Below are 23804 nucleotides of genomic sequence, written 5' to 3' on the forward strand. Positions count from 1 at the left end.
ATTTCTTATTTTCATCTGCATGTCAGCCATATGCATTCTGACATGAATACCTTGCATTATTAAAAAGGTCTCTTCTAAGGCAAAAAATCCCTACTTTAGAGAACATTTGTTAAAAATAATTCTCAGGGTTTTTTCTGTTGCATTAAAAAAAAAAAAGTAGTTATTTCTTGATAACATTCTCAAAATAAATTGTACAATACAAAATGCTTTACCCACAAAGGAAAAAACGACAGCAACCAAGACTCTCATTAGCATTAGTTTCCAAACAACTAATAAAGGAACAATTCTTCAGTTCCATCTTACATCCAGTGAAATGGAAGCACTCATTATCTTCTGCAGCAAGTCCAACTTTTAGAACAGCATCATTATTTTGTTTATGAAAAATCTGAGGTACAATAAAAAATTACAATAGCAGAAATGAAAAGCTAGGCTTCCCAAAACACAGTAATTCAGGCTAGGCTATTCATGCCTCTTAGCATCTAGAGATAAAAAAAGCCTCTGGTGAGAAGACAAAACTCCAGAACAATGACAGTAATGAATAGTTTGGGCTTGGATGAATTTCACAGACCAGCTGGTCCACCTCTCCATTCAAAGAAAGACTAACTTGGACATGACATCCCACAGGCCACTGTCCGAAGTCAAAATTCTGAATCCCTCAAAGACTGGAGATTCCACCATCTCTCCAAGCAATCTAAGGCAGCAGGGGCCTCCCTGCTTCCCACACCACTTGTAAGAATTTTCCTGTAAGAAATCTTTTTGTCCTTTTGCTGTTCACCTTCGAGTTCACCCCTTCCTGCTGCTGACTCTTATCTAAATTAAAGGCCAGCAAAAGTACCACTTTTGTTTATAAATTTAAGAGGAATGTTGTCAAATGTGCAATTACATTTTCCATTTCCCATATTATCAGTCACAGTAATTTATACAGTCCCATAGTTTACCACATCCACACATCTATTTGTAAATCTAAGCCCCCTGAAAAATCATAGCAAATCTTCCCCTAAAAGCCTCTTTTCCTCAAAAGTCTCTCTGCTCCATCCCATGCCTTAAGCTTTCTCTTGCAAGCAGTCCATGAAGAAATGCCCCAAAAAAGGGGGATAACTAAAAATATTACAGAAGTGACAGAGCTCTATTGCAGCTTTCCAGGCTGAATGTGAAAATAGATCAAGAGGAGTCAGAAATAAAGATATTTTCAACTACTAGGAAATACTCTTATTTCCTCTACTTTCTCTACTAGAAAATACTTGCATTTGACCAACCACAGCCCAAAGCCTAGCAATCAGACAAGTGCACACAAAACCAGTATTATTATTCGTCTTTCAGCAAATATGAAATCAGTAAAGTATTTAAAGCTGGATAGTGGTTTATGCCTTATATATAGTGGAAAACCTAGCTCAAAATTTAGAGGACAGATTTTCAGTTCCCATGTAGGTTTCAAAATTTGCAGAAATTGAGAAAAATGTTTTAGCATAGCAATACACTGCCATTCTAAAAATATCAAAATATTGTCTATGTGAAATACTCTCACTGCTACTTAACAGTAGTTATATAAACTCTTATATTTCTTACAAAATAGAATTCCACCACTACATACCAGTGTCCAAAGGGCTTTTATTTATCATCTTTAAGTAGCAGATATTATAAAAATAAACCATTACTTAATATTCAGTTACTTTTATCATATAAACTTCTTTTTGGAAATAGGTAACATATACAGAAAAAAATAATTTTCTACACATGTCCCACAAAGCACAAAACTCTGCATTTGTTCTACTGCTGCAGTAAAAGAAACCATCTCCAGAATAAGGGAATGCAGTCCTGGCAGGCTGTTCTTTCTCCCTGTAAACTGCAGGGCTCTACATGGACACACATGGAATCTTAGTAAGGCCTGAACTGAGGAGGGTGGCAGTCTGGAGGAGGTGGTGGCGGTAGTGGCGGTGGTGGTGGTGGCGGCAGTGACAGAAATGAGTAGGATGAATTGTACATGTTTGGGCCTGTCCACATCATATTCATGTTTGAAGGTGGAGGGTGGAATTGATACCCATCACTGACATAACCAAAATCTGGAGGAGGAAAGGCATACTGTTGCATCACTGGATATTCTTTTCTGTAAGGTGGTGGAAACACTGGTGATTCCTGGTATATCCTGTCTGAAGAATACAGCTGTGGTGGTCTTACTTGGGGCCTGAAAAACCCTCGAGGGCCTGATGGAGGAGGAAACAGATCCCTGAAGAACCCTCTGCCATGGTATCCCCTTGCGTAACTTGCAGCAGGCTGTTGCACTGACTGATGAAATTCTTTATTCTCACCTAAAGAATAAGCAAATGTAAGAAAGCCACATACACACACAGCTATAATATTATTTTGGAAAGATCAAATTTAGTCTTCACAAATCTTTCAAGGTGAAGTCAAGGAAATTTGAAAACTAATCTTATCAAGAAATAATACTGGCAAGTAGTACATGAAGAATAAAATAATACCAGCAAATCCACTGTTTAGTAACTAATCTTGATTGATTGGAGTAATATAAAAAGGATGATCCTGTGAGTTACAAATTTAGTCTTTAAAAAAGAAATTTCATCTTCTTTCCCTACAGACTTTCCATTTGTCTAAATGTGTCAGGAACACACAAATTTTGTGTATTATCTGTATTTTGGAAGCTTTTGAAACAAGATTAAAAACAACACATTTTTAAACTAAAGATAAATCAACACAGCATTACACTGAAGGGGTATCCAGCCTTCAGGTCTAAATTGGTATAACAGCATAGACACAGGACACAAGAAATTATTCATGCTCAAATTAATAAAATTAACTTACTCTACCAGAAAAATGACAATCTGTACCTCTAGCCAATTCACTTTCAGCATTCATCTTTCAAAGATAAATTTTTCCCTGTATAGCTCACTCTAAGCATATATTTAATGTTCATAGCAAATATACTGCCCCTTTATATAAATATCATAGAAGTTTTAATGGGATTAGAACTATAAAACAAAAAGTACCAAAATGCTGAAGAGGCTCCAAAGAGCTGTTAAGAGATTCAAAAAGTTGCAGAACTTAAACCATCAGAAGGATTTTATGGCTGGGAGCAACAAGGTATTCAGGAATATAACAACGCATAAAATCACTGAAATTTAAAAACTTGTGTGAATCTCATCCTTGGCATTAGACTCCATAGCTTTTCAAAGCTGAAAATGTTTTTAAGTCTGGAAAGCTAGTTGGATGCCAGAATTCCTACTAATTTTCATGGGGGATTAAGAGTTAAGATTCCTTTGGTAAAACCAGGCCTCTTGCAAGCACTGAAGTAAATTATTGAGTATTTTTGTTCGTTCTTTCAAATACTGTAACAATAAAGAATTTTAATATGCTCCTGTAAACCTTCATCTGAGACCAACCTTGTTCCTCTATTTGTGATGTATCATTGCTGTTGAATTCTACAACCAAAACTGCACACCAATTTGTGCCATGTTATTTACAATTAAAAAAACCACAGCAAATCAAAATCTATCTGCCTTGACAGAGTGCAGCAGTTCCTCCTGTTGTGTTCTCAGTTATGGAACATAATTCAGTAACAGCTTCAGGAAGCCCTAGGCAAAGGCAGGCCTGCAATAAGCTGGCAGGAAAAGGATGTGGTGGAAAACACACATATGCTAGATTAACAGAAACCAGGAGAAAATAACCATCATTAATGAAGAGAAAGTACAGCACAATTCAGATCCATCTCTTAAGGGAAAAAAAACCTGTCAAAACCATAGGGCAAAAGCCAGCCAAAGAAAGACTGTGGCTTTATTTGACTGATATAAGGGAGGACTGTACAAGAAATATTAAAGGACAGCTATTGATCTCCCACAGATCAACAGAAAAGGGTTTCAGCAGGGCACAATGTCTATCAGCTTTACAAAGGAAGAGCAGCAAACTCATGGGAGTCTGAGAAATTTAGTGGGGGAAGCACCATGCTGCAGATAGCTGAAGCAATCTGCTAAGTAAGCAGCAGAAGAGGGTAAGGGACGAGAGTCATATTTAAAGGGAGAGGTATAAAAAGCATTCGGCCAAAGCAGATCAGTGAGAACAGAAAAAGAGGGATGCAGTATGAATTATTCAACCAAAATCGCAATCAAAAATTGAAGATTTGTCAGTATAGAGGCATGAGAGAAAATTTGGTTATGGTAAACAGAGCACAGCTGCAAGCATGCACCTGGAGGAGAAACAACAGCAGAAGAAAGAGTAAAGAAAGCTATTCATATTAAGAAAATCTATATACAGCTTCGTTCATCCAATGGCTGCATTAGGTAAACAGAGAGGTTCTCAGCAGGCTACACCATTTAGAGTTATTTAGAAGAGTATTTGTATGTCATGGATGAGGAAAAGCCTCCTTTTAGACAGAGGAATAAATTCTCCATCTAAGACCTGTGTCTCCTCCCTTGATTGCCAAAGAAGTGGGTTTCCAAAAATTGCATATGGCCTTCCTCTGTCTTCTCCCAGCACTCAAAGGCTTTAGCTGAACTCCATCCAAATGGTGGCATCTGCTCAGAAACCTCACTGTGTGTCACCCAACACTGTTCTAAGAGCCTTTGACTCTCCTCTGTCAACTGCTCTGCCGCTGTGCCACTTCCCTTCCACAGGGTTTCCATTTCAAGAGAATACAACTTTATTTTTCTTCTAAAATAATAGATGCAGAATGTAGCCACAAATTCAAACACAAATTTGAAAAGTACAGAATTACTATTAACTGTATAAAAACTCAATTACTAAGATAGTTATAAAAGGGCATTACAAACTTAGATTAACACACAAAAGCATTGACAAAGCATTCACTCACTTGATGGAAGTGTTTCTGATCTGACTTTCTTCCTTCCTTGACTGTGAGGCTTCTTTTTCTTCTGTTTTGCCTCCTTTTCTTTCTCATCATCACTGAACTCCAAAACCTGGTTTAAACAAAAATCAGCTGGCTTTCAGCACAAGAAAAAAGTTAACACTCCAAAAATTTATCATAACACAATTGATGCATGACTCAGTATCCTTTCTAATTTTCCTGAAAAGAGCAACATTCCAGTGCCAACCACAAATGTTTTATTGCCTAGATGTTAGTAAGAAAAGAAAAGGAGGTGGCTGGTTATTGCCAAGAAAAAGCTTTCAAAGAGAAACTGCATATTAAATGAATTAAAAAATGAATTTTTAAAATGAATAAAAATTAACTTGGCAACCAATACATAATTCAACATTAAAACTACATTAAAAAAATCTCCAATATTGTCACTAAACTGGAATTTTCTGTAGTATATTTAAAACACTTTCTGTTGAATTTTTAATAGCAGTGTTATTCCAAAGAAATTTTCAGTTTTGAGGAATGTTGTCATTTACAACAGATCCAACATCCCTGCAACATTTTCTTCTTGTTACACAAGGTTTTGCTACCTTCCAAATCCTAACTTACACGACACAGGATAAGTTATCAGGAAAAGGGAAGAAATCTGTCAGCGCTCATTAGTTGCCTGAAAAACACCTCACTCTTACGACTTCAAAGGGGCAGGATTTGTTCCCACCCTTCCCTTCCCAAATCTGAAAGTAGGAGCTTTGCTGCTTACTTGTATCTCTCTATCAAATACACAAAGAATGGATCTCAAAAACACTGCACCAAAACAGTGCTTAAGAAACCTCATAAAAGTTAATTCTGAATATATCTATTTCTTCTACTACATAACTGGATGATGTACTCAAAAAAGCCGTAAGAACTACAGCAAGATTATGTTTACCATGAAGTAAAATCTTTCACTAACTCCTGATTTTTCTAAGAACTCCAGTACACCATACACCACTAGTGCAGAAATAATGAACAGCAATATGTACCTTTTACTGCTACCTAATTTCCATGTAACATCCCATAGAAGTCACCACACAGAAAAACTGCAGTTATCTGCTGCTGCTAGCCTTGCAGCATACAGATCACATTTTGTCATCCTCTGACCCCAAGAACAAAGCTAGAAGAGATTGTATTAGTGGCTCTACAAATAAGCCAGGCTAGTTAAGAGCCGGCCAAAAAAGGAATGCTTACCATATAACTAAAAGCAGCAAGTAAGAAAGGCCTACCATGGATTAATTTGTACAAAAATGAAACCTCACACTATCAAAAAGAAGTGACTCCAACAACTGCACACAGTTTACTACAGGGGCTGGCCAGAAATCAGCTGCAATCTGCGGTCTTGTAAAGGGTCTGGCTTTACGAGACAATTTCAAGCATCAGTAGCATAAAATTTAATCTGGACCCCTGTAAACAGCTATTACCTTCACAGCAAAAACTACTTTCTATCAGCTCATCAACTGTCACAGCTTGGGATAGCATGATATAAACTCTAACTGCTAGAAATAACCAAAGATTATTCTAATTGAGGATTAAAAGATGTTAGATGTGTTTTTTTCCAAAACAGAGCACACAGACAGATCACACAGTCAGAAGACTGCACACTCTTATCATCACTTTTCTCAAGCTTCCTTTGTTCCTTTCTTTAGTGAGGTACAGCAAATTTAAATTAAGAAAAATATTTAAGAAAAAAGTCTTTGGAAAAGGCAATGAATCTGTATCTGCAGATCTGACTGACTGTACTTGGCCAATAAAATTTCATGGGTTCCTACAAACTGAAATTACATATCTAGCTTATCTCCTGAACAGCTTTTAAAACATGACTGAAAAACAGAAGAGCTCACAATTAGCCAATAAGCCCATTTGGTATCATCATCATGAGAAAATTGCTGAATTAAAGCAAGTTAAGACTAGTCAGAAGTCTCTAAGTACAGTTTTTCAAAGCTCTATGGATAACATACCTACAGTCCAATTCTTATACAACACCTCTAATTCTCAAATTATGATCCTCTGTGAGATTATGTCTCTACAAGAAAGGAAGGCAATTAACAGCCAGAACTGACAGACAAGAATTCTTTGAGAGAAGTTAGCACCACACAGCTCAGTTTCATTTACAGGAAACAAAATCAGTATTTCAAAATGCATCATCCTCACTCACTACGGTGGAAAAAGCAACATTCCAAGTTGAGAGACTGATGCACCATTACAGGACCTATCTTTGAGCACAGAAAAGATCATGTCACAACATCTCTCCTTCAAGCCAGAATAATCATCCTGGGATAACGACTGCCAGTGCAAAATTTAACACTGTCCCTAACAGCATCCTTCTGTACAAGTTGTCCAACAGCGGGATGGGCAGGTTCATGGTGCAATGGGTGAAGAACTGCCTGAAAGGTGTAGTTCTTCAGGGCTCAGTTCCAGGGGCAGTTCTGTTCAATGTATTTATCAATGATCTGGATGCAGCATTTAAAAGCACCATGAGCAAGTCTGCTGATAATACCAAACTGCCATCGACTCTCCTGAGGGACAGGAGGCCTTGCAGAAGGATTTAGACAGTTTGAGGCCCTGAACAATGATTAACGGGATGAAATATTCTAGTGAGTCCAAATGCTGCACACCTAGGATGAAGTAACACCAGACTCAAGTCTAAATTGAGAGAGGAGTGGCTGGAGAACAGCTCTGCCAAGACAAATCCAGGGGTGCTGGTCAGCAGCAGCTCAGTGTGGATCAGCAGGGGCTGCCCTGGGAACCAGAGGGTAAAACCCCATCCTGGGGTGCATCAAGCACAGCACGAGCAGACAATCAACAGAGGTGACTGTCCCGCTGCATTCAGCCTTGGGGGGCCTCACCCTGAGTGCTCTGTGCAGTTCTGGGCCCCACATGTCAAGAACACCAAAGTCCTTGGCTATGCTGCATTCAGAAGAGAGAAACAAAGTTGGTGAAGCACTGGAAGGCATGTCCTGTGAAAAGCACACAAGGACTCTGGACTTGCCTCATCTGGTGGAAATGAGGCTGAGACACAAACTCATTGCTCTCTATAGCTTCCTGACAAAGGGGTAGGAGAGGTGATGATCTCTTCTACCTGGTATGCAGTAATAGGATGAGTAGGAAGGTCCAAAACTGTATCAGGGAGGTTCAGACTGGAAATAAAGAATTTCTTTACTGAGATGGTGGTCAAACACCGGAAGAGACTTCTTCAAGAGGTGGCTGACACCCTGAGCCTGTCAGTATTTCAGAGACATTTGGACAATGCTTTTCACAACATACTTCAGCATATGCTTTAGCGTCAGCCCTGAACTTGCTGGCCCTGACTGCTGTAGGTTTCTTCCAACTGAAACAGTCTATTCCATCCTAAAAATCAGTCAGAACACTGGAGAAACAAAACCAAACACCACCACCCCAAAAAGAAAAACCCCCAAGCCCCACAAAACACACCTTTCCTACCAAATTATAGAGTGAGAAGCATATATTACTTACCATAGAATTATGCTAAAAAGGCAAGCATTTGGAAGATTGAAAACAAGCAGACAGATCTCTTTAGAATAATATGGTAGACATAAGGCTTGTAGTAGTTTCAGCTACTTTTGTTTAAAGTAGGAATTGCAAGGAAAAGTGACTCAACTGTTGTGATGTAAAACAAATCTCATGAAAACATCTCAATAAAATGACCAGCCTTGTCATTCTTATTGAATACTCACAAAATGCATAGCTGAAGTGGAGTTAAAGACCACTAAGAGCAAGTCACTGAAGAAGTATTTACAGATCCTATAGCAAATGATGTCAATGGTCACAGGGAGCTCCTAATTCTACATGACCCTGCATGTCAGCCTTTTTTGCGGAAGAAGCCAGTCTCCACTCATGGAACTACTGTTTTATAACAGCAAACTGTAGGGAAAGCTTACTAAGACATTCAAAGGATGCAACAGAGATGTCAAGGTAATTCTGAGGAGCAGACAGCTTAAATGTCCAAGTAGTAAGTTTGCAGAGTGCTAGTAAGCCTTTAAAAACAAACAATTGCTTGTGACCAATTGAAGACAAAGCTGCAGTGAAAGAATGTCAGGGACAAAAATTCCCTCACAGAAGCAAAATTATTAGGGAAGGTAAAAGCACTGCAACCCGAAGTTAAAAATTCAGGTTGTCAAATACGTTCTTGAAGGAGCAGAGGAACTGAAGATACACATCTTGCTAGCTACAAAAAGCAAGCAGACAGACAGGTAGTACTGTCTACACTCACTACAAGACCTCTCCAATAAAAGCATGATCCTTTCCTTCAATGAAGAGGTACATTCAACTCATCTCCATAAAAAGATAAGCTAGCTAATTAGTTGCTCTGCACAGAATTTTTTCCACAACTGACTTGTGTAATCAAAAACAATAAACAAAAAAAACCCCAATAGTTACTTCAGGTGGTGGTTCTTGGTCATTCTTCCAAGATGCATCTGAACCTTTTTCCCTAAAAGAAAAAACAGACAACAAAAACACAAATTAGACAATCCAGATAAAGGAAAGCTAACACTTTTTATAAGTTATCAGGTCTCCTAGAACAGAAGCTTCCTCTTTTCAAAGAGTTACTTGGTTTTTAATATTGTTCAAAAGCAAACAGTAATGTAAAGATCAATTCAGGGGTTCACTACACTTGAAAAATCTAGTTTAATACTAAGCTTTGGTCAATATTCTCAAAACAAATCCTTTGGAACCTTAACTGATTTGAACCTGAACTGAGGTAGTTCACTGCAACTTTCTTATGCTGTTGACTACAATCACAAGCATTCTTATTCTTCTGGTTTCAGGACATGTATCTTCAGTTAAAAAGAACAATGAACTCATTCAGTAGGACACAGGCTTTGAATACAAGTACAGCAAAGTAAATTCAGAATCCTAAGACCTCACTGCTTGGCTTACAATCTTATTGAGACAGTGTTAGTTAGATGACTAGATTTCACCTTCTATTTTGCTGTAAATATAAAATTAAATTGCAAGGCAAAAGACATTTAAAGAAGCAAAACCTTAATTTTCTTGCCTGACAAGCACCAGAATAAATTTGGATTAGTCTAATTTATTTAATTCACTGTGAAGTCCTTCACTAAAAATCAAGTAATTTCTTTGATTAGCAAAGAATTTGTGAAATAGATTTAAATTACATTGCCAATCGTCTGTTGAAGGTTTTTTTCAGGCTGCTCTCAAATTTTATGTGTTTTGGTCTGAAACATCAAGGTACAAGCCTTATCTATGTAGAAAAACTGTATAAAACAGTGCAATACTGAAAATTCTTACTTGTAAAATGGAACCACAGAAACATCAAGTATGTCAGTGTGAAATGCCTTCAGTTGGTACTCTAATAACCAAGGGTCTTTTATGTATTCATCAAGGGAGGAAGAATCAAGTAGCAGTAACTACAAAAAACTACAAACCCTGGACTTCAGAGGTTGTTAGTGACACCCATAAGAGCACTGGTAAGTCATCTGGAGGTACACAGTGCCTCAATCCCTAACCATAAAACTCAAGTTCAACCTCTACATGTCCTTTTGAGATTATGAGGGAAAGAAGAAGGCAAAGAAGACATTTTAAAGCTCAAATAGAAGAAAACATTACAAGGAGCAACATACAATAAGGACTCTATACAAGTAATTTCTCAGCTGCAGAAAGCTTTTTTTTATTATTATGAACTGAACTGTTTCTTCCCTTCATCTTGTTATTCTGCAGCAACACATATCTGCCAGAAATACCAGAGCACACAAGAACCGCTAAGACCTGTGGTCATTCAGCAATATGTAACATCACTGACTGCAAACTTTAAATCTTTCAAAGTTAGGCAGCTTATCTCCCTCTCCCAAAGCAGCCTTCCTCATTTCAGCAAACAAAATATGCTTTTCATGCTCCCAAATATTTAATATCTTCTGCAAAGAACGATATAGTAATTCTTTGATTTGTGAAGTCATACTGCAAGATCTTTAAGTCTAACAAAAGGTAATTCAGAGGAATCATGAAAATACATGAGCTTTTTTAGAACTGGGTTTCAGGCAATACAACACAAGCCTATCTTTAGCAACAAATTACTTTGCATTCAGAAAGTTTTGCACTACACTTTCACTTATTTTTCTATAAAGTGTAAGGCTTATTCATAGCACTGCAACTTTGTACAATGTAAGCAGATTGCATTTCAGATTTCAGAAAAAGCTTTAAACTCAGTGTTTCTTTCATATCTTTATCTTGATTCCTTTCATTTTCAAAGAACCATCACAGTTTTGAACAGCAATTTTAAAACTTTAACCCTGTAATACTCTACAATCTGGTCTGCACACAGTCAAACTAAAAAAAAAAATGCAGAAAATAAAAATAATTGGTTATCAAATTTGCCATCTACTAACGCCCAAAAGTCTTCTAGTGGATCACTGACCAAAGCTTGACTTTTCTACTAACCATTCACATTCTTATAGCATTAAGGTTTCTTCATGTAGCATTACAGCATAAGTCAGAAATCAGAAATTCTAAATCCATTTTTAACAAAACCTATTTACTGAAAAAGCAGCTTCAACTGATAGCACCAAATGCCTCACACAAGCTTAAGAAACTGTACTGACAAGACCCAGAAATAAAATATTGTTTCAATGTGCTGCAACTTAAGTCACACTACTCATCATAATTGAGACAAGGAGCAGTGTCTGAAGCATATTCAGCTGTGCTGGTAAGCCATGGAAGCCTGAACTATCTTGCCTAGGTTTCAGTTTTTTACCACCTAGGATAGTGAAGTAATACCAAATGAAAAATGGTTCCCCAAACTATTTCCAAAGCATGAAACAAAGTAAAACATGCATCTCCCATCTCAGATGCTGAGTACAGCACAGAGTTATTGATGCAACAAGCAGATGATTAAAGTCTGTGCACTTACTGTGATAAGCAACAAACTTTAATAGCGCAAATCAAAGACCAGCTGGCATCAAAATGCTGCAGAAAAACAAACAAGCAGCAGAGCAAGCAAGTGATCTATTTTGGTCCTTACTGAAGGGAAGAAAATATGCTTGTTGCTTGCACAGAAATGAGGAAGTTAAAAGAAATAATAAAAAGAAAAAGGACTCCTGCAGGTCCAGCGACACTTTTGACTGAAGAAAAGAACTATTCAGTATGAATAGTGGCCCAGCTGTAATGAATGCAGACAATTAACCAACCTCTGAGAACTAATCCTAATAAACAGAAACTAAGTCACTTGTATAACAAAAGATATCTAACATATAGTTATTTCAGATGATTGATCATCAATAATTAGAACATTAATATCTAGCTGTCATTTATTACATTTTATTTCTTAGTCTGTGTCTTTGAGTAGATTTCCCTCTAAATGGCATCAAGTACTATTTATTTATGCATGCTACTTTCCTCAGTCAGACTGGGATACACAAACACTGAGAAGTTTCTGAACATCATACTAGCATTGTCACTCAAATCCCTCCTCTCTTGCAAATTTAGAGGGTAATTTTTATCTAGAATTGTCATCCTCCAACTTGTATACAGATTTATTGATAATTACATTTCAATTCAATTGTAATATGAAATAAAAATAGTAAATTAATACAAACTTGTTCAGAATGCAAGCAAGTTTATTATCACTTCTGAAACTATACAAGAATCTAAAGAACAACAAAATCTGGAAAGTTCAGCTTGAAAAACTGTCTTCTTTTATACTCGTGTATATGAGTGCCAGAGGGTGTGGAAGAAGTATCAATGAAATTTTCTGGATGTGGTACTTTAGTTAGCAGCACAAAAAGCAAGCAAGCTTAGTATATTAAGCAGAGTAAGAAGCTAAACTTTAGTAATTACAGCACTTTAAAAGCTCACAGTTTACAGTTACTTTTTACTGTTCTCCAAGGCAAAACAGTATAGAGTCTTGTTATTACAACATAGTTGAGACTATCTAAAGGAAATATGAAGTTTAGTGTTAAACTTAGTACTAGAGTTTCTCACTGAAGACTCAATTTCAATCCAACATTTTTAGCTATATAAAAAAACAATTATAACCAGATTAGAAAAGAAATCAGACTCACTGTTTTAGCTTCTCTGCAAATATATACTGGGTGAAGTCCTTAACTGATGGAGCAAAATACATGCTATCTTGCACATTAATACCTCTCTCTTTGATATGATCAGAGCTGTTAAATCTCATCACATAAAATGGATGTGAAACAGGACCAAATATCTCAAATATCTGAAAGGAATAAAATTAAAATGTTTAAATACACTACAAGTAGATTATTAAAGGCTAATTTCATTGTAGACAATGATATTTAAGAAGTCAAACATATTTTCAAAATGCAGCATCGAAAGTTCCTTTCACACTTCAGTTTTATTACCAATTTTTGTTTGACAGTGTATTTCTCTAACTACTGTTTGTTGTTAAATGGAAAAGTAAGTTCTCACATGCTTCATAATCCTTCCTTTTGTGAAATCTCTATTTTACTGTGTCTGTTATGCTTTCAAGTCTTGTAACACTTAGAACAATCTCCTGATCATTTTTTCCTCAAAGTTCATCTTAACGAGATGTCTTCACAACAGTTACCACTTGTTCCCCAGTTTCATGGAGAGCAGAGAATTTTTCCATGTTTTACAGAACATATGTAATTCGGGCTAAGTTTATTCTGTAAAACATCTAGCATTCAAAGATATTTCAGTAGTTACCATTGTGGATGATGGCTTCCCTTCTACAAAAAATTCAATGCAACAACCCTCTCAGCAAACATTCCTCACTGGCCCTAAATCAGAACAGCACAGAAGAAAACATACCCCATTTTTCATAATATTTCACTCTAACCTCTGCCTCTGTCTAGCAGTAAAAGAGTACACAGCCTATTACTCAAAAACATCATACATCTGAAAGCAATCTCTTCCTCTCCACAAGCACTCTCATCAAACACTAGAAACTCACCAGATATTTAATTCTGTAAGGATGCAATTAATAGGCATTCTTGCAATTAAAAAAGAGATTAATACAGCAAGAGTCAAAGCCAAAGAAAAACTATCTATCAAGGAAACATTATCTTTCATTTAGTCGACTTCAACTCTACTTTCTGGAGTGTTAAAGAATACTTCCAATTTTATACCAGAATAACGAGTTTTTATTTTACACACACCTTTCCTGCTACTTGCCGATCTTCTTTAAAAATTATGCTTTCCTCATTTACCGGAGGTAGGCCCTTCAGTGATTCAATTATTACTAAAATGGAAAGAAAAAAATAAATTAGAATTTTGTTTCAACAGCATGTAGTTAATTGCAGTAAAACTTAACAAAGCACACCACTACTCGTTTACTTAAGTCTGTAGAGCTGCAACCAAGTATTCTTGCACCTATATAAAAGTACTTAGAATCACACACCCCTGCTGCCGCTGAAGATGAATAGATCACACGGACACAGGTCGAGGTGTGGTGAAAGGAAGAGAGAGTTTATTTTTCCTCCCAGGATTTATAGGTTTCTGACCACAGCCAGGGATTGGATGGTCAGGATAACACTTTCTCACTGCACTGGCCATGAGAGATGTCCATCACAAGACGTGTAACAGAAAGAATGTACACATATCTATGTTTACAGTTACTGTCCTGGGAAAGTCCTTAGAAAACCATGTCAGCAAGCTCAGAAGCTGAGTTTTCAGGGCGACACACCCCCTCTCCAATGATATATGAATGCTAATACTTACATTGCTTACAAAGTTATTGTTCTCTGGGATAATGAGAGAGAGGCCTAAGAATCACACCAGAACACAAAAGCTGCCTGGCAGTTCCATCACAGTAGCAACTGATGGCATTTATATACGCATATACACAATCTCTTATACATTTTGCAATTTAATGCCACAGACATCTCATAGTACATTTGGGCCTAATGACGATTAAACTTCCCTACCTGTAAAACAACAGAATGCTCAATTAAGCATTCTCAATGCCTTCCATCAGCAAATAAAGTCACTCAAGTATATAGTGTCACTCATACTCCAACAAAAGCTCAAGATCATCACTACTAAACTTACATAAAAGGACTTTCAGCAATCAACATGTCACCAAACTAAACATTACTGCTACTACTGCAATCTGCAAAAATCTTAACATGCCAAACAAAGGTATGACAATTCCACAGGCTCAGGAGTTCACTGAATTTCAAGAGAATTTTTGAAATCCATTTCTTTTGTGCCTACCTTTAAGATAAAATATACAGTGAAAGTACACAATGTGTTGTTTAAACCTCATGAGAAATATACCTTAGTAAAAAAAAAAAAAAATACAAAAACCCCCAAACATCCAAACAAAAAAAAACTTTACAAAAAATAACAAATAAAAAACTCTGGTATGTTCTCAACTTAGCCCCCAGCCTGCAGTAGGCTAAGGAAAATATATTCTGAGAATGTACAATGCACCAGTCCCATGAAACTTAGGAGAAATATTACCACCTCCAGTCTATTTGACTTAGAGCTTCCCCTACCCCAACGCAGCCTAAATTACCAGCTTCTGCTCTTGCAGGCACAAAGTACAGCCCCAGGGAAAGCTTCTCATATACACCAAAGCTGTTTACTTTCCAGGCCCCAACCCACACAGTGATTTTTTTCTCCTCTCTTTAAGTACCTTGAAGCAAAACACAGCAAAAGTTTTGTTAAATTCTGATACACTGAGCAGAACTTCACAGAAAGTACTGTCATTTTTCTTTTAGCTACTGCACAGCAAGCATGAACCTACACTGTTCTGGCCTCAAATTTACCATACAGGATGAAATATCCTCTTTTAAGTATCACTCACTCACTGCAGACTGATGAACTTAGAAGCTTGATACAGAGAACAGCAGAGATTCTAAGGGACATCAAAGGGACAGAAAAAGAATACTGATTGTTGTGTCAGAATAGTATTTGTGGCTTCCAAATGAGGAATCAACTCCCCTCAGACTAGATATAAACTGGTGTACAGAGGTATCAATTTGCTTAAAAATCAAAACACAATTCCCAGTTAGGTGCCTAATACAGCCACAAGTCAACTGAAATTGAAGCCTGTTTTCAGAAGAACTGAAAGAAACTTTTCAAAAGAAACTAAAATGTTTATTTTAGGAGAAGGAGCAGTTATAAAGCAAGGTAGTAAAAGCAAAAAAATAATCACAGATGTCCTGGGGGTTTATGCCATTCATGCAGTTTTATTTCATTATGATTATTAGCTTGTCTTTAACTGTCAGCAACAAATCTAATTCAACGCCTTATACATGTACATTACATAAATTAGGATGCAGCCTGAAGAATCCACCTACCAGTAAACTGGTATTTGAAAAGATTATACTCACCAGTGAGGATTAGAATTAAGGATGGTTTTCAAAACTGCAGTCTTTAAAACAGCTTTGTTTATACCTTCATATTTTAAACCAAAAATAAGAATAATAGCAAGTATGATTTAGCTTTCTTTTTAAAACTTGTTTTAAAATAATTACCATTTTAGCTGAAGGCAGCCTTCTTGAAGACCCCATTATTATCAATAAGCAAGAAATGACAAAGTAGAAAAGAACCAGATTACTACCTTCCACACCCTCCACCCTGATTCCTGCAAATTAATGAAATTAAATCTCACCCCAATAAAATAATGTAGAGGAATTGCCTGTATTGCCTGAAGTCTTTTTTAAAAGAAAAATAGAAAATTTATTTACTTTATTTTGTACTACATTCAGCATAAATACTTGAACTTCAAAATTGAACTTAAGTTCTAATTTTCGTAAGCAAATTGCCTGGAATGCAGATCAAGCAGAATGGAACACTTGAAACAGCTTAAATACAAGTATACTGTGGATATTTTAGTAACACGAGCTTCAGCAAAACTTTGATTTCACTTATCAGATACTGAGGGTCCCACACAGATCCAAAAAGATCCCTCAATCTCTATGCCTGCAGTTAAGCTTACATCCATTCTGTATCTCAATCCCATTAAGCTTACCCTCCACCTAAAAATCATGTTAGTCACAGTATCCTCTGACTGTTGACATGGGCGAATTTCATTTGCTCACAGTGCCAGAAGTGGAATGAATAAAGATATAAATAAATAAATGAACTTGCACTGTTGGAAGAAACACTTTTTCCTGTCCTCATATCTTAACAAGCAAGCACTCAGGACTGCATTGTACTGCATCTGTGCTTTTAGTTATACAGGGATTATTCAAAAATAGCACTTACAAGTGGAAGATTGTCTTAAAATACTTAAAATATAATAACTGCGGCCAGTATCAATATAGAAACCATAATACACAGTAGGAGAAAAAAAGGGTTTTAATTAATGTTTAATTAAACACGGAAGTTAGAAAATACATGCATGTAAGCCAAATAAAAGGAACACAAATAAAGGAACACATTCAACACAAATGTCATCTGTTAGTTCAAATTCCAATTCAGCACCCTGTTACTCCCAGAAACACGATGCTGGCAGGACTGACACTTTGAAGGAACTGCTAAGAACACAATTCATGCAGAGACACACAGAAATTACAGTAATTGAAAACAAAGCAAATGTATCTTGCCTACCTAGCTGCTCAATGATGCTGGAAACTGTCCCAAAGAGCTTCAGTTCAACATCATCTGGAAGAATTATTGATAAGTCTTCAACAGGAGGCAATTTCTGCAAACATCAAGTCAATGTTTAGAATATCACACGAAGGCACTTACCGCTTTGTCACTGCGGTAATTGACAGAAATTTGACAGTTTGGAAAAATCCCTTGGCATTTTTAAGATTTGATTTTTTAAAAATCTGGTTTCATTTGCTTCTTTCAGAATCATCCTAAATGAACTCATCTTGGGGGACCACCACTTTTGAGGACATCTCTCCTAAAGAGACACTATTCTACATATTTCCATCACAACTCAGTAATTAATCAGAAATCAAAAAATAAGACCACTTGCAATAACATTCCATGCTGGAAGAAAAATACACACAGCAAGAGGTAATAGAGGTAATAGAACATAAAATACAGCGGATGTGTATCATCTGATTTAACAAAATGGAGTCTGTCCATTTATATCATGACTTGAATCATTAAAGAAGATGTAAACATTGCAATAACCTATACAAAGAAAATTGGTTTTAGCTGAAAGTTGCATTTGGTACAAGAGGACAACTAGAGATCAGAAAGAACTCAAAAAGCCAAATTTCAGGTACAAAAATAAGTACTATACAATATTCAAATTAGGCTTTTTTCCTCAAATATAAGGCTCATAATCTACTATCAAAGACTCATTAACATCAAGTTTATCATCTACCTCCAATTTACTCATAAGATTTCCGTGTATATACTATGCTGCTGGGAATTCAGTAAAGACTTTATTAAACACAAAGCAACTAGAGTAAGCATCATCTTAAAATTCAACACCCTGTGAATTCTGAGAGTTCAAATCTTAGCACTGAACTGTACTTTTAAAGGCCACAACTAGAAATAAAATCCCACACAAACAGAAGAATCTTATCCTGGTTTATCAACACATCACCTGACAATCTTCAGTCTAACAAAAGTGTTTGGCAAAGGCTTAGAGAGGAACACAAAGATCAAAAAGGCCAAGACTTTCCCAAGTGTTACACCATTAACTGCAAACCTGAATTCAGGTAAAAACACCACATCCTTCTACCGGCCAGTGATTTTTCCAATATTAAATCAAGTTCACTGGTAAGACTGAACTAAGTCACTTTTGTAAGAGCAATTCAAAGGCCAAAGACCAGCAGGAAGGTAAAATTCTGAGCCTGTATCTGAAAATGGCACCTTCTGCCACACTAGACACAGTATGTGTCAATCCTTGCTTCAAAGCAAGAGGTTTCAAAAACATTTCCACTAACACTCTTTAATACATATACCTGAAAAACATAACCTTCTGTGTTATTAACTGTGGTGGATTTCACTGCAGGAAAGTCAGTTTTCTTCAGAGTGGCTGTTATGGGGTTGCATTTTGGATCTGTGCTGGAAACATTACTGATAACAGAGATGTTTTTATTATTGCTGAGCAGGGCTTACACAGAGCCAAGGCCTTTTCTGCCTCTCATGCCACCCCATCAGTGAGGAGATGCAAAACGAGTTGGGAGGGGCACAGCCAGTGACCCGCACAGACCAAAGGAACATTCCATACCAGGTAACATCATGCTCAGCATACAAAGCTGGGTGAAAAAGGAGAACGAGGGACATTTGGAGTGATGGTGTTTGCATGCCCAAGCAATGGTTACACATGATGGAGCCCAGCTTTCCTGGGGATGGCAGAACACCTGCCTGCCCATGGAAAGTGATAGATTAATTTCTGGGTTCGCTTTGCTTCTGCAGGTGGCTTTTGCTTTACCTACTAAACTGTGTCTAGCTCAGCCTTGGAGCTTCTCTTTCACTGTTCTGATCCTAGCCCCATCTTGACACAGGAGGACTGAGTTAAAATATAAATTTTTAGCTGGGTTAGTAGGAAAGGGTTTTAAAAATATCACATAGTACTTACATCAATAGGCAACTCATCCTTTGTCCTAATACAGGGTGTTCTATTATCCTTCTCATTTAGGTGATCATCTTCTTCTGATACTGATGAAGATGAAGAGGAGAGTGTAGTTGATGAACTATCTGAATCTGTATCACTGAATAAAAAAACAAACAAACATGGGAGTTACAATACTGCCTTCTCAGTCACTGCTCTTGTAAAATCCCAACACTAGCATAACATTGGGTGAAAGTTAAGAAAATACTTATTCCAAGCAATGCATCTTGCACAATGAAGGATAAAAAATTCTAATTTTTGTAAATAAAAGTGATTAGTTTCATAATTTATGTCCTGTCCAAATCCCCCAGTAAATATTCTCACAGAGTAACTCAATATTTCTCACTAACACTTGTAAGAGAAGTTTACTGTCATGTTCAAGTGAAGAGTGAAGTAAGGAACCAGTCCCTACTCACGTTAACATGTTCACTTTAGCTAAGGTCTAAACCTTTCAAGGGCTGGTGGAAGAAAAAAATGTGGAGCAACTGATCCTAGTAACTGAAAAACCACAATACAAACCTTACAAAAGAAATACACTGAGATAAGAAAACTTATGCAAAATAGCCTTTCTTTCCTAAAGAAAAAAACAAAAAAAATAACCCAAACACTCCTTTCTAGATTCTTGTAATATCACACAGTCTCCTTCCTAAGTAAAGGAGCTTTCTATTGCTCCTTTCATTACTCCAACAAATGTTCATAGTAAGGACAAGAATTAAGAGCACCTCTCCAAATGAACTGTTTGAAAAAGTCAAACGTGGACTTCTTGGAACAACATCAATACAGCAGAAAGAAAAAAAAAAAAAATCAAGACTAAAAGGCCAATCAGTGGAAGGAGTTAAACAAAACAAAACGAAGACTGAGATACATACAAGACAGATTATGTAGTTGAAATTATTAAAATTTCATCTTTAGGATTCATCAACACAACAGATTTTTGAAGTAAAAAACACTAGACATCGGGGAAGCCCCTGGAAGTCAGGAATTTCACTCTCCATCACTTCATGATAGTCCAGGAATACTCCGAACCAACGAAAGTACTTCTGAAGTCAAACTTTAATCAGTTATCCATTAACGAAGCTTTGTATCTTTAAGAGGAGATTCTTAAGTTTTATTTTAGTCTCCTCTAGTCAGGAGAAGCACAGGGCCATCTTGCTGCACCAGCCGGATAAGAAAACACAAGACTTACTGCAACAACCAAAGTGGGCAGACTTCTAACACTGCAACAGAGCCCACATTTAACCAGTTACCTGTCACCAACAATACTGAACATCAAAGCACAGATGCAGCAAGTAAAAGATGGAACCTTTTAATTAAAAAAAAAAAAAAAAAAAGTTGAGAAAGAGCTTTTTCACTGAGATACCAACATCCTACACTCAGGTTTTTCAGCAGTAATACTTCGGGTATCCTTCCCCAAGAGCTGCAAGCGCATTGTGTGAGGACCAGTCAAGCCGGTGGGGTGGCCCAACACGCTCTCCAGGCCGCAACCACCAAATGCTTTCGTTAAATCCTACACCCTTACAGGCACCGCTATGGAGACCTAATTTAACAGACTCCTGGCAAAATATAACTGAAAATCACACCTTTGACGGGAAGCAGCAAGCTCCAGAGGGTGAAACACCGGGGCGGGAGGAGGCGGAGGGCAGGCACACCGGGCTCTCGGCCGCTCAGCCACAGCGCCAGCGCCCGAGGCCCCGGCGACCAAGGGGCGACCCGGGGGGAGCGCCGGGGCTGAACCCACCTGTCCGAGTCCGACGAAGGCAGGGCGGCAGCGATCGCCCCGGGCCAAGCGGGCGGCGGCGAGCGGCGCGCTCCCACGGCTGGGGACAGAGGGACCTGGGCTTCCCCACCGCTCTCCGTAGGGCCCGGCACCTTCTCCTGCTCGGCCTCCAGCTGCCCGTCCAGCACCTTCTCCTGCTCGACCACGAGCTGCCCGTCCAGCACATTCTCCTGCTCGGCCTCCAGCGGCCCGTCCGGCACCTTCTCCTGCTCGGCCACCAGCTGCCCCTCCAGCACCTTCTCCTGCTCGGCCTCCAGCGGCCCGTCCGGCACCTTCTCCTGCTCGGCCAGCAGCTGCCCCTCCAGCACCTTCTCCTGCTCGGCCAGCAGCTGCCCCTCCAGCACCTTCTCCTGCTCGGCCTCCAGCTGCCCGTCCAGCACATTCTCCTGCTCGGCCTCCAGCTGCCCGTCCAGCACATTCTCCTGCTCGGCCAGCAGCTGCCCCTCCGGCACCTTCTCCTGCTCGGCCACCAGCTGCCCCTCCGGCACATTCTCCTGCTCGGCCTCCAGCTGCCCCTCCGGCACATTCTCCTGCTCGGGCTCCAGCTGCCCCTCCGGCACCTTCTCCTGCTCGGGCTCCAGCTGCCCCTCCAGCACCTTCTCCTGCTCGGCCAGCAGCTGCCCCTCCAGCACCTCCTCCTGCTCGGCCTCCTGCTCGGCCACCAGCCACCCCTCCAGCACCTTCTCCTGCTCGGCCACCAGCTGCCCCTCCAGCACCTTTTCCTCCTGGGCCACCAGCTGCCCCTCTAGCACCTTCTCCTGCTCGGCCACCAGACGCCCCTCCAGCACCTTCTCCAGCTCGACCACCAGCTGCCCGTCCGGCATGACGAGCTTCTCGTGCTCAGCCTCCTGCTCGGCCACCAGCCTCCCGTCCAGCACCACCTCCTCCTCGGCCACCAGCTGCCCGTCCGGCATGACGAGCTTCTCGTGCTCGGCCGCCCGCTGTCCGTCCGGCACCTTCTCCTGCTCGGCCACCAGCTGCCCGTCCGGCACTTTCTCCCGCTCGGCCGCCCGCTGTCCCCCCGGCCCCACGGCCAGGTTCTGCAGCAGCCTCACCACCTCCTCCTGCGCCTCCATTCCCGCGCCACGCGACCCACGGCCCCGCCCCCGGCACGCGCCACTTCCGTCGCCCCGAGCCGCGCCCGGGCGCGTGCGCCGAAAGGCCGCGGGAGGGGCCATGGCGGGTGAGGGCCCGGCCGGGGAGGGTGAGGGACCCGCGCAGCGCCCCGGCAGCTTCAGGTGGTGTAAACCTCGCACCCGGACTTGGTGTCTGTGCCGCCTGCTTGGAATACAAATCTAAAGCTCATGGCTGCTGTTACTGAGGACCTGCTGGGAGAGATTAGTTTTTCTGTTTTATAAATGTGCTGACAGCACGCAGAATCATGTAATTAAAATTAAAAATAATAAAAAGAAAAGGCTGTATAATATCAAATTACTATACTGATAGTAATTTGTAGTACTCTGGCGTAGTGACCCCATAATGATAATGACTGTATAATAATGCCAGGCTCTCCAAAACAGAAATGTTTATTTATGTTCTGGGTTCACCATATATACTTACGGTTTTGGAGCTTGAGGATTTTTGTGGTGTCTGTCTGGCACAGCTCGGTGGTGTGGGGGAAGCACTCTTGGCATCCCGGGATCTGGTTACATGTGGTGTCCCTGGCCCGTAGGAGAGAACAGACTCAAGCTCGTCCTGGCCACCCTCTGTGTCATTGGTGTCACACAGATAAAGCTTTTCCTCACGAGGGTAACATAGCAGGAAAAGCACTGTGTTTTCTCTTTAACACAATTCATCCGTGGGAAATCCCAAAAGATGTGCCAAAGACTCGGTGTCAGGTCACTGTTAGGGTGACTTTTAAAGTCCTTTTAACCCAGCCTGCAGCTGCTCCTGGGCCACTGCTGTGTGTCCCTGACCACATCACACTGTCTTGGACGGGATTCCAAATGGTCTTCCTTACCAGGCAACAGAGTATAGGCCTGAGGAGGATGAATAGAGAGAAATAGATAAATACTTGAAAAAGTTGTGTGTGATGATGCTGGAAGTGCCTGGTACTTGAGTGTCTGATGAGAGCAGAGAGTGATATGTTTTCCATGTAATAACCTTCCCCTCCAGCTCTGAGAGAACTCAGTGCCCCACAGCTCAAATGGCACCCAAAACACTTTATCCTTGTCCAGAAGGTCCAGGCTAGACTGAACCCACTGACACAAGAGTGCTTCACTAGTACCCCACACGGGCTGAAGGGAGCATCTGAAAGCAGAAGATTCATTTCCTGATGAATCCACTCTCCATTATGACACAGCAGATGCAACCAGCAGAATTTTATTTAGTAGGAAAGTCATACATGCCCAAATTTGTATATAGTTTAATTTATCAGTACTTTTTTCACTTGTCTACAATTATGTATAAGTCAAACAGAACAGGTACATTATGGACATTTGATAGTTTTGCACTGTCATAAGCAAGGAGCCTGTATAGGCTGTATGTGTAAACAGCAGCAGTAAACTCTCACCGCACAATTACTCAAAACACCTAGGGTAGGAGTCATCTCTGCCTTCATTGGGATCCTAAGATGAGGATCCTTGATTCCTAAGGGAAGCGTGTTCTGAACATTACTGACCTGTACTGCAAGCTCTTTAACAAAAGAGATCTTTAGAAAATCATGCAATTAA

At 39.4% G+C, this 23804-nt stretch overlaps 1 protein-coding gene across 18 annotated transcripts; it reads right to left on the reverse strand.

Annotated features, from left to right (window-relative positions):
- Positions 1 to 1551: 1551 nt before the first annotated feature.
- Positions 1552 to 22234, reverse strand: NAF1 (nuclear assembly factor 1 ribonucleoprotein). 18 transcript variants are annotated; one of them, XM_058838817.1, is made up of 10 exons: positions 21405 to 22234; positions 21297 to 21368; positions 21094 to 21260; positions 19323 to 19455; positions 17384 to 17477; positions 13981 to 14063; positions 12898 to 13058; positions 9260 to 9311; positions 4820 to 4925; positions 1552 to 2306 (listed from the first exon to the last, which is right to left on the reverse strand). In XM_058838817.1, the coding sequence occupies exons 1-10, from the start codon at positions 22206 to 22208 to the stop codon at positions 1876 to 1878; spliced, it is 2103 nt and encodes a 700-aa protein (XP_058694800.1). In that variant the 5' UTR covers positions 22209 to 22234; the 3' UTR covers positions 1552 to 1875. The 18 variants fall into 18 exon arrangements, with proteins under 18 accessions (XP_058694800.1, XP_058694808.1, XP_058694795.1 ...); XM_058838824.1 differs by having other exon boundaries at positions 1571 to 2306; positions 21094 to 21764; positions 21813 to 21848; positions 21921 to 22234; XM_058838823.1 differs by having other exon boundaries at positions 1571 to 2306; positions 21094 to 21728; positions 21813 to 21848; positions 21885 to 22234.
- Between the last annotated feature and the right edge of the window lie 1570 nt (positions 22235 to 23804).

This window comes from Poecile atricapillus, chromosome 4, assembly GCF_030490865.1.
Source record: "Poecile atricapillus isolate bPoeAtr1 chromosome 4, bPoeAtr1.hap1, whole genome shotgun sequence".
NCBI classification, from domain to species: domain Eukaryota; kingdom Metazoa; phylum Chordata; class Aves; order Passeriformes; family Paridae; genus Poecile; species Poecile atricapillus.

Bases quoted from the DNA above. Each gene is read 5' to 3' on its own strand.
- NAF1 (XM_058838809.1), bottom strand. From the start codon at position 22,208: ATGGAGGCGCAGGAGGAGGTGGTGAGGCTGCTGCAGAACCTGGCCGTG. The intron at 17,478-19,322 runs GTAAGTACTATG...TGATGTTTGCAG, and splicing joins AGGATGAGTTGCCTATTGAT to AAATTGCCTCCTGTTGAAGA. The intron at 14,064-17,383 runs GTAGGCAAGATA...TTTCCATTTTAG, and splicing joins CAGCATCATTGAGCAGCTAG to TAATAATTGAATCACTGAAG.